Genomic DNA, 16,526 nt, shown 5'->3' with positions numbered 1-16,526 from the left:
ATTGAAGACGGCGATATCCGTCACAAGCTTATGACGGATACCATTTCCTCTCACAAAATACCCATGAGAGGTGAGTGGGGAAGCACATGGGGGGTGCCCCACCTTGTCCCCTCTCCCTTTTTGTGAGAGGTCTTCAGCTTGTGACGGGATTAGCCCGTCACAAGCAAGACGCTTTGATGTTGTTGGGTGTTCGAGTTTCGAGTTATGTCAGCTTTCAGTAGTAGGCGGTTTATTTTGAGACTCGAATGTGAGAAGTCGACATTAGTTAACAACCAAAGTGATATGAGGACAATGTAAATGGGATGCCGGTTGTAGCATTTATGACAAATGTACCTACAGCCGGGTTTTAGATGGTCAATATTTAAGCAACCTTATACTTGGATAAAACGCAATACCAAAGGGGTGAAAGGTGGTCTACAGACTGTAGAAAAGGATAAGAGTAAAAAAAAAAGTTTTAAAAACAGTAGAGAAATAATGGTGGTTGGAATATTTGAAGATAGGAGCATGAGAAGAATGTGAACCAGAATTAAATGCATACCCAAGATGTACATCTGAAAATAGTGAGTCTGTCTGAAGAAGAGTCACCGACTGAATCCAAGATATCAATCCCATACCCGAATTTAATGGCACAGCTGATGTACAACAGTACAAGAATGTAAACAATGTTTCTTGTTCCTAACAACTTGCTGCAGCATATTTAGGATTTGCATGTACAATGGCTGATTTTTAGTGACCTCCGCCACCGGCCCGACTCCTGCTGTCCTTTTAGTACATTTCGGTACATGAACTTGAGAATCACGGTTTCGATCCTTGGCTCCCCATTTTTTGGCTTGAGATTTGCCATTGTGAATAGATTTAATTTGGCTTATTAGAAGGTCTACCGAAAATATAGATGTGCACCTGAGAAAACAAAGAAAAAATGTGAAAAGCTGTGAGAGAAGATAAACAGAAATCGAAAAGGCGGCCAATTAGTTTAGAACAGTTCATCTAAACCTACTTCATCAACCTTACATAAACCACCTTGAAAGAACAGCATTGCAAATAGGAGAAATACACGAGCCATAAGAGAGATCAATACTGCAACGTGCCAACATCAGTTAGAACTCTGGTTAATTTTCAGTTACATAACTGTATTTTCGTTAACATCCGTGTTTAAGTGAATCAAATATCTGTACGAGTTTAGACTTTAGAATGTAAAGACGACAAACTGTGTAAGCTAAACTTTACAAGCAAATTTTCATCATTATATCCATTTCAACCCCATTCTTTCGACAAAGAAACCGCTATTCCGAACCAAGTGATTAGTTACTGGAAAGTGGAAAGACAGGTTCTACTTTGATGAACTTTGCCGTGAAATGGATTGTCAAGAAACTTGAAAGATACACAAGGTTTCCTAAGAATAGAAAGATACTAATACCATTCAGATTCAAAATATAGATGTACCCCTGTGATTTAAGAAACTTATCAACATTGACAACATACTCTCCATATACCACGGAATGCGTTTCATTAGATGTTCGATTACTTCCACACAGTATATGCTTACAAAAATATATACAAAAATGAAAGCTTTACAATTTAACGAATTTCAAGAATACCTTTTGCAATGACAATGAGAGATCATGTCTGAACAAGCAGAATGGTATTTCAACATTGTAATTGTTCAGTTGACTACGTTTCGTTTGGAATCTCTCAGCGGGTTCATGTAACTGTCAATTCTTTCAGCAGCCTCAGACATGTTCTTCTGGTTGTTGACTTCATCTAGCAACAAACGACATGTTGCATGCCTTAATGTAAACCCCTTATCTATCATCTCTTCAAAAAGTCGGAAAGCCCACTCACAGTTGTTAATTCTACAAAGGCCATGTACCAATAGTGAATATGTTGAAACGTCAAGGCTTAGATGATGCTTAGTAACCATATCATCCAGCAGTTCGCTCAAACGATCTGTCATCTGCAATTTGAGACAGACCTTTAGCAGTGGGTCGAATGTATGAAGATCAGGCTTACAAACCGCTGACTTCTCCAAATCTTCTAGTATGTTAAAAGCCATGTCTTCTTGACCGTGATAGCAAAACATGGCAATTAATGTATTGTAAGTCTCGGTATTTGGAGGAACGCCATTCTTAGGCATCTCAATTTTAAAAACATCATAGCCTTCCCTTACAAGACGAGCTTTTCCCAGGGTATGGATTAATGCATTATAAAAGGTTGTGTCAACTTTACATCCAGATGATTTCACTATGTCACCCATTATTAAGGCATCGTCAAGTTTACCAGCCTTCGCTAAAAAGCTCATTATAGTTGTGTAAGTAACAACACTAGGTTGACATCCTTGAACTTCCATTACATCAAGTAACTCATAAACCTTATCCCACTGAAGCAACTTACAATACGACTGAATGATAGTTGAATAGCTAATTACACAAGGAGTAAATCCGTACCCTATCATCTCTTGAAGGGTCCAATCCGCTTCTTCAACCCGTTTGATTTTACACCAACCATGTATAAAAATATTAAACGTGTGCAAACTAGGCGAGATGTGTGATTTAAGTGCCATGAAGATCACACGAGCCATTTCAACTTGATTCTCTTTACAAAGTGTATCAAGCAACAAATTCATAGACTCCGTATTCTTCTCCAATCCAAATGTTCTCAACTCATCAAACGTCCTCACAGCATCCCTCCACTGACGCGCCCCAGCAAACCTCCTCATCATTTTAGCCACAGTATTTATCGAAACCAAATTTCTCTCACGCATTTCACTCACTAACTTCCTCATCTTGTCAAACTGCCTAGCCTTCCCTAATATATCCACCATCAAATCACATGCTTCAGGCAAATGCGCATAACAAGACCGCGATTCTGCCCATCTAAAAACACCCAATGCAGCTTTCCAATCATCCCTAAAACGACGTAACAACAAATCAACAAAATCATGACTTAAACTAATACCCTGACAAAACTCATCATTCGCCAACGAACTCAAAATCTCCTCCTCACTCCTACCCACATGAATCTTTCTGACAATCACTTCAACCTCAGATGATCTTAATTTCCCCCCAAATTGGCCATCTGGGTAAGTACAAAAACCCGATATTTCGACATAACAACCATACTTCACTCCAATAGCAGATTGAATCAACAAATTCCTAAACCCTATATTCAAATTATGTCTATTACACAACCTCAAGAACAAATGTTGCATTTTGAGTGATTATAAACAATCTCCTGTACAATAAAAACCCACTAAATTAAACAAAACAACTAAAAATCCAATTTTTTTTACAATATAATTAACCCAAAACAGTAAATACCCAGATTTTTAATGGCACTCTTGATTACAATTAAAAACAAACAGTAAATACCCAAAATTTTAATGATTCAGTCGTCCTAATTACAATTACAAATTGAACAGTAAGAAAATATTGTTTCAAAGTTGGTATTAAAAATTACCTGAATTTTAATTAAGCCCGAGGATACGAGAGCTGCGGGAAATGAAATTACTTGAGAGTTTGAAGCAAAATTTTAATTTAAGTTTGTCTAGAAAAATACAATGGCATCGTCAGGGTTCGAACCGGAGACCTTAAGTGTGTAAGATGATTTTAGTCATTTTAGTTCGACTATCTTAAGACTTAACCGGATAAACTCGTTTTAAGATTGAGACACACTATACTCTTTTTCATAAAGTCATTTTACTTTTGTTTCGTATACGTATTTGACTCGTTTCAGGTTTAAGAAAGACGAAAAGATAAAACCATCTTAAATAAAAATTTACTTCGTATTTTTAAAATAGTTGAACCTCTCTATTCGGTTTGAAGAAAGGCAAAAAGCTATGAAATAATAGAATGAAAAGGTTTGACAGCACTATTGAATTTGAGTTTCTAGTGACTCATACAACTAGAGTAAATACGATTAAGCATTATTATAACTTTAAGGATTTCCCGTATATACGGCCACTCCAAAGTTTTAAAGACCTTTTTCTTCTTTTCGTTATATTTGCTGTTAACTATTTTATTTTTCGCAAGTTTATATTTGTTTTATTTATTTCACGACATTAGTCATTTTTTATTATAATAAGATGGTCCCTGTCAGCATTACGGTCATTTTTTATTATAAAATTGGTGCCTTTTAAATAGTCGCGTGACAATGACGGTTTTACAGTATCATTTGTGTAAGGCTCAACTTTGTCAAGTGACTTCGGCTACAAATGACAGCAGTATCATTATGCTGACAGTGTTATTACTGATGGCCTCCACCGCCTCCCCGACTGAGGCTGCCTAAAGATCATGTACAGATGCGCGCCAATCCTCAAAGACAGAATGATTGGCCTGACTGTTATTAGCAAAGACGAGACGAGGCATAGGTGGCATGCATTTGATAGAAAACCCAGGTAAATTGGAGTTCGGATATGCCAGTAACTGCAGCAATCCATGTTTGACAAGATTTATGCTTGAAAGCCATTCTTTTGTTCCGGCGAGTACTCATAGGCAAAAAAAACTTGTTAGAAATCAACAGAGGCATCAAAAGCTTGCGATTTTCCGCAAGCCATTAAGCATAAACTTAACCAAAGGGTGAAAAATGAAACATGAAGAATATATACTCAGAAAAATAACACAGGCATATTCCCGGGTTCGACTCCCTACACGGGAGTGTTGCGGTTACCTGTCATCCGAAAGGATGTCTTACATGGCACACGTGGTTTGCAGGGTATTGCATGTGCCCGGGGGGATTCAACACAGAGGGCGCATCAAAATATCTTCGCATGTATGTAGACAAAATGTTACTGCGTAAAAGAAAATCTTCAGAACGGAATTACATGTTCCATAAATACTTAAATAGAACTGAAATACACAATAATCAGGAAAAACACATGCTATATTATCCTAAAAATATTACAAATAAAATTTAATCGGGCAGCATCGCAAATTTATGTAGGCCAAATTAACCGAGTCAAACTTCCCGACAACAGTAATATGGAAAACCGAGAAATCAACCTCCAATAAAAAGCCTAGCAGGTCATGAATCCAAGCACTTGTAAGGACATACGCCTTAGTCAAGGATAGCATTTCTTGGGTGAAAGCAATGTGTATACATGATGACGAAGTTGAGTGGAAGTAGATGTATCCTTGACCGGGAAAAACACAAAGCGTTGGTTGGCCAGATTAAAACGAAACACAGCATACTCCCCGTCAAGAAGATAGTAAAACCAGAAGATATCATCAATCAACATAGCAGGACGGCAGGAGCAGAATTCTCTAGCAAACACCTCTTTTCTAACGGTGCTTAAAATTTCATTTAATTCGATCTCGGCCAATTCAGTCCACTTCCCAGCTTTAATGTCTGTCAATTTCCAGAGCCAACATTTAACCTCGTCTCTCTGTACCTGTAATAGGCCTAGACTATCTCCCAAGCTAATAAAACTGGTCTGTTGAAGCAGCAGAATAAAGTTATCTGGCAAAACAAGGGTAATTGAAACTACACCAATACAACATTCCGGCAATAAAGCGTGGAACAAACTTGGGTAGAGTCTTCATCTCTGAGTTAACTTGAAGATCGATAAATCTCCAAGCTTTATCAATGCCTAAAGTAAATACCATCACATGTACTTTTGGACAATGACGTTTATTAGGAGGAGTCACCACAACTTTATAATGACCACATGAAGTAATTGCAAAACCGATACTTGAGAATTGTTCCAAACCATGCACGGGGGGCAGATTAAGTTTGACTTTAGTCACAGGATTAATCACACTTATTATTTGTAGGTTAGTCAAATCATGAAACAAGACTAACCCATTAATGGAACCATAAATTCTGGCACGAAAGGGAAGTGCAATTTTTGTTGAATTGTCTCCCTCAATATAGTAAGTATGATGTATCTTCATCGGGTTTTGAAAAAGTAGACCGGCAGAAGACGATTGACAATGGGCTTTGATGAAACGAGGGTCGTTAACTATATCGTACCACTGCTTGCAGACATATCTCACAACCTGATGTAGGACTTTAGCGGGAAGAAAAAGTAGGATGTTGAATATTATCTCACTGGGAAGATATAGAGTACATTTTAGTCGCTTGTTTCGCTTGCAGGGAGCAAGTCCTGTAACAATAGCTTTGTCCTGAAAAATAAAGTTAAACAGTGATATACGGATGGGTGCAACAACAACAATCAGACATTGTAATAAGAAAGGAATCATTATACGTCCATAGAATTGTTGTTTTGACACTAGTAAAGGCACATTGTGCAGCTAATGGACATAAAGCAAACTCGAAGCCGAACTGCAGTTCTTCTGCCGGCATCACTACCTGGTTATTATGCTTCATTTCAGTGATACATATATGTGTCTGAACAAGAGACAGTAATTATAAGCTAAAGGATGATTCAAGTCGGAAATCTAAAAACAATAGAAGAAAGACAAACAATAACTGCAGCAAGTCTTGTTACAAGCGTCTCACAAGCCCTTTTCATTTTCAACATTATTTAAATCGGTTGGGGATGTCATCATAACTTGTAACCGTCACAACTCACAAGTAAGATTTTGTGAAAAATGTGAGAGGTGTGCATACAAAGCAAAGCAAAGCAAATCAAATCAAATGGATCGGAGATGGTTCTGGGAATGAAGTAAGTAATTGAAAAAATAAGGGGAAAAAACCTGAGGATGAGAAGAAAGAGAAGAATGGGGGGAGTGACGACGAAGTTTCCAGCGAGTTGGATATCGATGTTGATGAGGAGGATCGACTTCAGCCATAGCTGTCAGTCTCTTCCTTACTTCCATTTCTCTCCCTGGGATACAAATGTCACCAGTCTCACCACTGCACCTGCCCTGACAATTTAGGCGATTTTAGCGACAGTAACAAGACCGCGATTCTGCCCATCTAAAAACACACAATGCAGCTTTCCAATCATCCCTAAAACGACGTGCATCAAATCGACAAAAGTATGAGTTAAACTAAAACCCTGACAAAACTCATCATTCGACAACGAACTCGAAATCTCCTCCTCACTCCTAAGTCCTACCTTCATGAATTCTGTTGGCAACCACTTCACCATGATCTTAATTTTCCCCCAAATCCGAAATTCCGACATAACAACAATCATAATTCATACCAATAGCAGATTTAATCAACAAATTCCTAAACCCTTCTATTCAAATTATGTCTAATACAAAACCTCAACCACAAATGCTGCATTTTGAGTGATTATAAACAATTTCCTGTACAATAAAACCAACTAAATCAAATCAACTAAAAATCCAAACTTTTTTACAACATAGTACATAATTAACCCAAAACAGTAAATTCCAAAACTTTAACTACACTCTTAATTCCTAATTATAATTAAAAACAAACATCAATCATACTTAACACAAATTGCAGGTTTAATCAACAAATTCCGAAACCCTTCATTATAATTATGTCTATAACACAACCTCAAGAACAAATGCTGCATTTTGAGTGATTATAAACAATCTCCTGTACAATAAAACCTACTAAATTAAATAAAATCAACCAAAAATCCAAACTTTTTTACAACAATTAACTTTAAACAGTAAATAGTAAATACCCAGGTTTTTATTCACAGTCCTAATTACAATTAAAAACAAACAGAAAATACCCAGAATTAGTCCTAATAACAATTAAATATAAACAGTAAGGTAAAATAAACCTGATTTTAGTACTTGAGGGTTTGAAACAAAAGGTTATTGAGCTTGTCTAGAAAAATACAATTGCGTCCCCAGTTTCGAACCGCGGACCTTAGGTGTGTAAAGGGTAAAATGTCTATACTCTAAAACGAATTTAAATAATATATTTACCCTTTCGGGTTTCCTTTCAAAAAAATAAAAAATGGAGCCGGGCTGAACTAAATGAAACTGAGTTGGACTACAGTAGGTTGAATTAAAATGAGTTTAAATTAAGTCAGAAATGACAAAACCCGAAAGAATGAGATTTGTAAAACTAGTTTGTATCTCGTAAGTCGGGTTAATTTGTCTTAAAATTAAATGGTGGTTAACTAACACCTCACTTGGATGAACGAGACGTATCTTTTCATAGTTCGTAGTTTTTTTTTTTTTTTTTTTTTTTACTTTTGTATCATTTATTCTATCTTTTAAGTTTAAATATGTGTATTTTTAAAATAGATTTTGAATGGAGGAGTTGGAATAGAACGGAATGGATTTGAGTCGTTCTGGTGTTTGACTTGGGCATTTTCAGAATGGAATTGGGATCCATTGGAATTCTAATTTCAGCTCAACCTTTGGAATCCATGGTAAAACTAATTCCCCTCAACTTTCTAACTTAATTCCCCCACCCATACAATTCTATAGTGAACCAAACTGTAATTAATATGTTTGGGGTTCTAAATCCATTCCCCTGATGCCCTCGATATCTCATTCCGTTCAAATCCATCTCGACCTTTTGAACCAAACGTCCTTGAAATGTTTGGCATTGCGCTTATTGAATTTGAGTTTCGACTGACATTTATTTTAATTGTTTACTGTTACCTATTTTATTTCACTAATACTTGTATAATATGGTCTTACACAAATTTACTGTAAAACGAACTTTTATAATATATAATTACTTCCAAGTTCTAACAACTAATAAAAAAATTGGGTGAAAGGGTATACATCCTTGACTGGGAAAAACACAAAGCTTTGGTTGGCCAGATTAAATCGAATCACAACAAATTCCTTGTCAGCAACATAGTAAAACCAGAACATATCATCAATCAACATCACAGGCATGCAGGAGCAGCAATACTTAGGATATAACTCTTTATCAACCGTGCTTAAAACCACGCTTTTATTGATCTCGTCCAATTCAGTCCACTCCCCAGATTTTACGTCTGTCAATATCCAGCACATCCATTTACCTTTGTTGTGCCTGAGTAAGCCTAGACATGCTCCCAAGCTTATAAACCAGCTCCGTTGTAACAGATGAGCAAAGTTAGCTGGCTTATGAAAAAGGTAAATAGTTTCTGTATCGACAGCCATGGCAAAACAAGTGTCACTCAAATTACACCAATACAACATTTCGGCAATAAAGCGGCGTGACGACCAAATTTCCAGCGAGTGGGATATCGATGATGACGAGGAGGATCTACTTCACCCGTCCCCGTCAGCCTCTTCCTTACTTCCATTTCTCTCCCTTGGGATTCAGATGTCACCCAGTCTCACCAATGCACCTGCCCTGTCAATTTAAGCCGGGCCTCTTCAAATTTTAGATTTCAATTTCTTAAAATTATCGTCAATATCAATATCAATATCAATCAATCAATACTTACGATAAATATATTCCAGAAAACAAGGTACTATAATACAATTAAATAAATCTATAATTAATTATACTATAATTTTACTTGAAGTATAAATTTAGATAATATCAAAATATGTTGATTTTCCTTAAAATAAATATTCCCCACTTATGTTATTAATTAGTATCATCACACTAGTACAAAAATGACATTAGGCGGGGACTAAAGGCTACGGTTATGAAAAATAGCCGTAGCCTATTATAATAAGCTACGGTTGTTGGAAACAAACCGTAGCTAAAAAACATAAGGCTACGGTTCACATTTAAAACCGTAGCCAATATACACTAAAGGCAACAGTTATTGTTCGACCGTAGCCATTACGAAAATGACTTTGTTGGCGCAAAACTAGTAAATTTTTGGCGCTGTGTTGCTTGCCTGCCTATACTCCAAAACAATATACTTATCAGTTCTCCACTTCTCCCCAACTTTGAAAAATATAAAATACTTTTATCATATTTTCTTAAAATAAAAAATACAACTTCTCACCAAACAATATACTTCTCTTGACTATGAAAGGTCACCAACAATCGCAGCCCCATTTGTCGCCAACACCACCGACCTCCTTACGCTCACGACGCCACCACCAGTGTCGATTGTCGCCACCACCAGTACCACCATACTCAAGGTATTTTTTCTGAACAAATCGATTCTTTAATTTTTTCATAATTTGATTTAATTTTTGCTTAATTAGATTTAGGGTTAAACAAATTAAGGGTTTTTCTTTTGGATTGAGGGTAGGATTATATGCAATTGATCTTTATTGTTTTTCTTTTGGATTTAGGGTTAGGATTAATTTCGTTTTCTTTGTTTTCACCTGTCAAATTATGATACTTTCCGTCGACTACTAGCAAATAAGGAGGTAACATTGCTTCTCCCCCCTTCTTACGCCGCCGTGAATTATTGTCTTATGGAGTCATTGTTCTAACGATGTCGTCGCTCACTGGTGCGAGCTATCCGTCGACTACTAGGAAAAATTCCCAATTTTTCGAAACCCTAATCCCCAAATCAATCTTATTTATTTTGAAAAATTATTGGGCAGCTTTGATGATGTGGAATGAAGATTTATTTTACAAATAACCTGGGTTCCGTTTGTGCAAATTTCTAAATCAGTTGTGTTGTTGTTGAAGGTTACAAAGGTTAATTTCCTGTTCAGTTTCTGTGAACTTCGTTGTTTGGTTTTCCTCAAATTGAACTTATCAAACGAGACTCGCTATTCCCTCTTGTCTTATTGCTCTTGTCAAATTCACATTTGAGGGGATTAAAATGAGTTATAGTAGTTAATTAAAAGAAGGCATCATTTTTTCGATTTATGCCCAGAATCAGGTTTATTTGATCATTGTCAGTAATTGATGGGTTTATTTGAGCATTGTTAGTTACTTTTTACAACACCCTTTGAATAACTCATTGGAATTTGGAAGGTATAAAGGTTTTGTTAACTGTATGGTACCAAAGTAATTTCATGATTTGTGTTTACTCTGTGTTTACTCTATGGTACCAAAGTAATTTCATCATTGGAAATGAGCCTTTTTTAAATAATGTTTGTAACTACCAGGATGAGAATTCGTGCAGCTGGTTATCTGACTAATTGTTCGACACTAACCATACTTGCAGTTTCTGAATTTTAGTGGCAGAAATACTTATAAATGACCTGATGTTTTATTTTCTGCAGGCACCATTGCTTTTTTTAGGTATTTTGGGTAGATTGTACAGTTTGAAGATGTAGCTGAGTGATTCAATAGTTCTTAGTGCAATGATGTTAGTTGGGAAACACTAGAATGTTAAATAGAGTCAAGCCAACCGAGTGTCCAACTATTTTTGTCTGAGTGAATTCCTACTTTGATGTCCCTGCAGGATTTCAGTTGAAATGGTTTGCTGTTTTGCTGTTCAATCTTTATTAATCCTTGAGAAGATGCATGCTAGAGGGTATTTGCAGTCAATTGTAAGAAATGGTTTCTTGTGGCTTGATATACATAATTTTCTAATGAGTTTTGTTTGAGACGGTCTCACACTCTCACCAACCCAATCCTTGTGTTCTGTTCACTTATTTTACAGGGGTAGAGGGAGGGTTAGTCTCCATTGGGAAATCGACTTATATAACTTTTCGTGAAAATTTGTTTGAGTAACTTTTTCATTCACCATGTCATTTTTGTTAAATTTTTTTTTGCCGTGGATTGATGGTTTACAGCATTTGGTGGTTCAGTTTATGACCGACCGACAATTGAAGAATTAGCCTTTGCAGTAGCGCGTTTTGTTTAAGGTGGAGGCTCATACCTCAATTATTATATGGTTGGTAGTACTAGGCAAGATATTTTGGTTATGTTCTAACTTCTGATAGTAAATAAAATGTGAAAAACTGAACTGGTTCTTATTGGATTCAATGTTTGGTTGTCATGTAATACCATCGTGGAAGAAAGTTTTTCGTAATCAAAGCAAATATAAATAAACCTTTTGGGGAACGACTCACTACTCTGTTTTTGCGTTAATTTGAACTTGTTCTCATGCTTTCAGTATCATCTATTGTCTGACATGTTGGCTACACCTCACTATTTCAGGTTGTCGTATTGATATAATATATGCCTGATAGCACTTGACACCCATACATCTTGGATTCTACAACTGCTTTGATGTATGTGCTCTCTCGTGCCATTTATTGACTTCCAAACTGTGATAATAATTTATTATGGTTGTACTTTGAAGCCGTGTTATGTGTTATTGTTGCAGGGTATTGTTCGCTATCTTCTCGCCTCTTTAATGACTGGACCTGGAGATTAGATGCATTAGTTTAGGTGTGTAATTACGAATGTCGCACTCATTTATGTCGTCATATGTATGGCTTGTTCTCTACCATACATTAATGTATTTTGCATTATTATGGTGAGGCTGAGACATTTGCCATGAAAAATATACAAGGAACTGCTGTTGGCTAGATTGCTGCTACAGTGAAACTCTGTCTGATGCAGCCTACTGATCTGATCCACGTCGTCGTTGATTAGTGCTTCTTCCTGATATAGGTCGTTGCTGCTGTTGTACATCCGCTCCGCCTGCTGCCTATGTCTAATGGGGCATGATGCTTGTAGTTAGATGCATGTTTAACAATCAAGATTTTAAAACTTGGTACATTTTTTTTTCTGTGTAACTCTGTACTCCATACTTATTTTGTTTAGCTTTGAGACTTAATGTTAGATTTGTAATGACAATTCTATGTTTAAGATTGGTCTTGTAATTAATTATTATCTTAATAAAAAATTTAGATTTAACAAAAATATTAATGAAATTTTTTTTTTTTAAAAATTTAATTGAGAAACAGCTACGGTTGTTAAAAGAGAACCGTAGCCTTTATTAGCTTATGGCTACGGTTTAATCTTAATAACCGTAGCCATAAATCACTTTAGGCTATGGTTCCTATTAAAAACCGTAGCCATAAGTCACTTTAGGCTACGGTTCATGACCGTAGCCATAACTACTTGATCTAAGGCAACGCCCCGATTTACTACGGTCGAGGAACCGTAGCCAAAGGTCGTTTTTAACCGTAGCCAAAAGCCATTTCTGTACTAGTGTCATACAATTATACAATTAGATTTTTTTTTGAAGAGATTATACAATTATTTAACATACACAAATATAATAACTATTAAATGATAAATAAATCAAGATATATTTGTAAAAGGTATAATATTTTATAATTTGATGGGGCATATTCTGCACCCGCTGACCGAGTCAACATATTGAGCAAGGTCAAAGATATCCACAGCAAGTCAACATTTTAGACAAATAACCGACAAGCAAATTGCTGTCGGCTGTCACTGGGTCTCGGCTAGGCAACCACCAAATGGAGACATATCCGCGTACTCACATCCAAGACCCCTCGGCATGGAGTCAACTCTGACAGCCGGCCCGGCATGGGTCCCTTGGCCGAGGGTAGAACAGTCTTTCCACCTGCTCTGCCACTTGGCCACTACGTGACAAAAGGTGAAAGTCTATAAATACTCCTCAACCCTCATTGAGGAAGGGATCCGAAAAAAGAACCAAACATCTCACAATACATTAATCTGGTATAAACTCCCTTATCTCTCTACAATATACTTTGTGCCAAGTAACACACAACTTAATCCCTTTTAAGTTTGCTGACTTGAGCGTCGGAGTGAGTACGCTCGGTACCAAGCCGAGCCCTCAGTTTGTTCATTGTTTCAGGAGAGGCCGAAAGGAAGAGTCAAGCAAAGCCATCATTCTACAAGCTTACGTGGTAACAAATCTGCTCTGGAATTACACCCGGAACATAATTATTTTGATTTGATTTAATGCATATATGTAATATATTTATATAAATAAATAACCTCTTAAAATTAAAATTGTATGGTTAAATAGTAAAAGTAATGATGTTAGTAGTCAAAGAAATTCTACTAACATTCGATATAATAATATGTTAATAAAAGTAGAGGGAGTAATGAAAGTCATAGAAGCAGCAACGGGATTACTGAAATTATCAATATTCATGCAGCAGTAAAAGTAATAATTACGGCGGGAGTAGTGAAAGTAACCGTAGTAATAACGAATGTAATTAAAGTAACAACAATAGCAACAAAAGAAAGCATATATGAACAATTAACTAACTAATCGATTTAAGTAAAATATTAATAACAGAAATAGTGAATTTGTCTCATAATTTAGTTCTTCCTAATTTTAAGATATGACATATAAAAATATATTAAAAATAAATTTTGAGGAGGCTAATGAGCAATGAACATTAATATAAGGCTGGAATGTTTAGGGTTCACTCGCTTGTAAAACTGTTTGTTAAATCCATGCTATAACATCATCAAAAGAAGTATTTTAAAATACGGTTTAGCACTATGCCATGTAGAACTGGGCACGGACCGCATTCGGCTCGAGACGGGCTCACCAACCGAGCCCTTAACCGGCCTCTGAATGTTTTAGGCGGGTTGTAGACAGGTTGGGCTAACAAACATCTTTTATGTTTTTTTGTTTGTTTGTTTTAGCTAAAATGGCGGGTCGACTCAAAGTATAGAATCCGTACCCACACAGGGTGGTCTGACGGGTCGAGGGGAGGGCTACAAGAGCTGGGCCAAATTTGACCCGTGAGTTGGGATGCTCATAATTCTGGTCACCGCTAGGGGTGTTCATTGGTCAGGGACAGACCGAACTAAACTCCTTGGACCGAAGACCAAATAAGGGTTAAAAGGTGAATCGAGGATTAGACTATATTAATAATAACCTGGACCAGCAAGATGCGTGGAGGACTGGACCAGACCGGGCTAAAATGGACCAAATATGATTGTCATTAACATGGTTTCACATATAAAATTAGAACTCCTTGAGTTGGTAACGATCAAAGTAGAAAATATAATCAATAATAATATTACAATTTTAAAGATTCTAAACTTATGTAAGTTCGGTCCATGATCCGTCTGCGATCCATTTAGGTTGGTCCAGGATCAAACCGAAGATCAAAGTACAGTAAATAGGTGGACTATGGACCAGACCAAATAAAATTCGACTTGATGTGATCCGGACCAATGATCCGATTCGGTATGGTATTTGGTCCGGACTAGTGAGTGAACACTCCTAGTCACTATCAAATGGGCAATTCCACTCCTTCCCTAAAACGACACCGTTTTGAACCTTTCACCCTTAATCGATCACCTCGCTTAACTCAATCGACAAACAATTACCATTATAGAATTAAGTTGAATTTTAGGTAAATAACTCAATCGACAAACAATTACTAGTGTCTAACTTTCATCTTTTATTTGGGCACGTGTCCATGGTATTTTGAGCCGTGTCCATGGTATTTGGACACATTTTTAAACGGAATTAATTTGAATTTAAGGTAAATGGCGATAATTGTTATATGGTTGAATTTGGTGGGGAAATAAGTTGAATTGGAGACAAATGGTGTTCTTTAGACTAGTAATGAGATGTCGAAATAGATTGATTATAAGTTGGTTTTTGGTTTTGGAAATGTGAATGAGTTATAATTAACGTAAGTTTTACCATCCCTTATTTAAATTTAATATTCAATACTTTTTCAAAAATAAAATCACACATATATAACTATAAAATATATATTTTATTAAATTTAAATGACGTGTCCTGTGTCCTAAATTTCATGGGATGCCGTGTCCGTGTCGTGTCCGTGTCCGTTTTGGTGCTACTGAGATGATGAGAAGGGGATGAAAGGTGGCGTTGTGTGAATAAGAAGAAGCTATTAAGGTGATAAGGGGTATTTTGGGAAGCTTATATAAGACTTAATGTTTGGTACTTCTGACCAAATCCCTAAAAAAACCCTCAAAAAATTCATTTCTCTCTCCTCATTTCTTTAAGAAAAACCCAAAAATTCATTTCTCACTCCTCATTTCTTTAAAATTCATTTGCTAATGGATGCCTTTAATGCGGAGTTCATGCCCAAGGTCAATAAAGCCCGTATTAGTCACATTTGCAATAGGAGCCTTGAAGCTTTAGGTTATCGCAAACGAATTAGATTTATTCGTCAACGCTTCCGCGTGTTTAAACTACCGCCGCTTCCAAGGGTACCGGACGCTAACCAGCCGTCGCCTCACCAAAGGCCGCCTCCTCGCCAAACGCCGTCGCCTCCCCAAACGCCCCCTAGCAAACCGGCGTCGCCCCCTAGCCAACCGGTGTCGCCTCTCCAACCGCCGTCACCCCTCCAAGCGCCGTCGCCCCGAGTCTATCTCGATCCCAAAATCTTGCCTCGTGCCGCCCAATCCAAGAAAAACAGGAAATAAAGAGACTTGAATTACAAGCCAAGAACATCTATAAAGAGAATGCCAGAGTATGTTGGTGGGGATTCCAGCAGTGGCAACAAGAATGCTGACGGAATTCTTCAGGAGACCCGTTTCGCCAAAACCCGCCTCACCAAAACACGGGATCTGGGGACCCAGGGAGCGTTGGCGTGGTGCCTAACCCAAAGGTTAATGTGCTGCCTGACCAAGAGGATGGGGTACCTACTCTTAAAAATAGAAAGAGGGCAGATGATGTTTCTGGGGATTCCAGTGCTGGCGACGAGAAGTCTGATGAGGACTCGTCGGAGCCTGAAAAAGGCCCGTCGCGTAAATTGGCCAAGTCCTCTTCTGTCGAGTATCGTAGACTACTCCAACAACTTCTTTTTGATAACCTAAGAGATCCGGCTGTTACGACCTGTTTGTTTAAAGCGTTGATGACTGTTCTTCCCACT

The 16,526-nt window shown here is 37.2% G+C and overlaps 2 protein-coding genes and 1 long non-coding RNA gene across 7 annotated transcripts; 1 reads left to right on the top strand and 2 right to left on the bottom strand.

Moving 5' to 3' along the window:
• Nucleotides 1-505: 505 nt before the first annotated feature.
• LOC141644344 (pentatricopeptide repeat-containing protein At3g04130, mitochondrial-like) lies at nucleotides 506-3,544 on the bottom strand. Of its 2 annotated transcripts, none has more exons than XM_074453847.1 (3): nucleotides 3,457-3,544; nucleotides 1,599-3,231; nucleotides 506-900 (listed from the first exon to the last, which is right to left on the bottom strand). In XM_074453847.1, the coding sequence occupies exon 2, from the start codon at nucleotides 3,206-3,208 to the stop codon at nucleotides 1,664-1,666; it is 1,545 nt and encodes a 514-aa protein (XP_074309948.1). In that variant the 5' UTR covers nucleotides 3,209-3,231; nucleotides 3,457-3,544; the 3' UTR covers nucleotides 506-900; nucleotides 1,599-1,663. The 2 variants fall into 2 exon arrangements, with proteins under 2 accessions (XP_074309948.1, XP_074309949.1); XM_074453848.1 differs by having other exon boundaries at nucleotides 1,599-3,228; nucleotides 3,457-3,534.
• A 1,202-nt stretch (nucleotides 3,545-4,746) lies between these two features.
• LOC141644342 (uncharacterized) lies at nucleotides 4,747-7,761 on the bottom strand. The gene is made up of 4 exons (XM_074453844.1): nucleotides 7,667-7,761; nucleotides 6,654-6,824; nucleotides 5,797-6,119; nucleotides 4,747-5,428 (listed from the first exon to the last, which is right to left on the bottom strand). Exons 2-4 carry the CDS (start codon nucleotides 6,774-6,776, stop codon nucleotides 5,398-5,400), a joined length of 477 nt encoding a protein of 158 aa, XP_074309945.1. The 5' UTR covers nucleotides 6,777-6,824; nucleotides 7,667-7,761; the 3' UTR covers nucleotides 4,747-5,397.
• Nucleotides 7,762-9,709: 1,948 nt separating this feature from the next.
• Nucleotides 9,710-12,509, top strand: LOC141632657 (uncharacterized). Of its 4 annotated transcripts, none has more exons than XR_012537812.1 (4): nucleotides 9,710-9,938; nucleotides 11,165-11,252; nucleotides 11,499-11,570; nucleotides 11,866-12,509. It is a non-coding gene; the product is annotated as an uncharacterized LOC141632657 (long non-coding RNA). The 4 variants fall into 4 exon arrangements; XR_012537811.1 differs by lacking the exon at nucleotides 11,499-11,570 and having other exon boundaries at nucleotides 9,711-9,938; nucleotides 11,866-12,099; nucleotides 12,224-12,509; XR_012537810.1 differs by lacking the exon at nucleotides 11,499-11,570 and having other exon boundaries at nucleotides 9,712-9,938; nucleotides 11,866-11,939; nucleotides 12,035-12,509.
• The last annotated feature ends 4,017 nt before the right edge of the window (nucleotides 12,510-16,526 follow it).

The sequence above is a fragment of the Silene latifolia genome, chromosome 2 (genome assembly GCF_048544455.1).
Source record: "Silene latifolia isolate original U9 population chromosome 2, ASM4854445v1, whole genome shotgun sequence".
In the NCBI taxonomy this organism is placed as follows: Eukaryota; Viridiplantae; Streptophyta; class Magnoliopsida; order Caryophyllales; family Caryophyllaceae; genus Silene; species Silene latifolia.
The sequence above is the reverse complement of the archived record's forward strand: the minus strand, read 5'-3'. Positions and strand labels throughout refer to the sequence as shown.

Coding starts and splice junctions, on each gene's coding strand:
- LOC141644344 (XM_074453847.1), bottom strand. CDS start 3,208: ATGCAACATTTGTTCTTGAGGTTGTGTAATAGACATAATTTGAATATA.
- LOC141644342 (XM_074453844.1), bottom strand. CDS start 6,776: ATGGAAGTAAGGAAGAGACTGACAGCTATGGCTGAAGTCGATCCTCCT. Junction 6,120..6,653: donor CTCTTTCTTCTCATCCTCAG/GTTTTTTCCCCT, acceptor TTTATTTTTCAG/GACAAAGCTATTGTTACAGG. Junction 5,429..5,796: donor ATTTATGGTTCCATTAATGG/GTTAGTCTTGTT, acceptor CTGCTTCAACAG/ACCAGTTTTATTAGCTTGGG.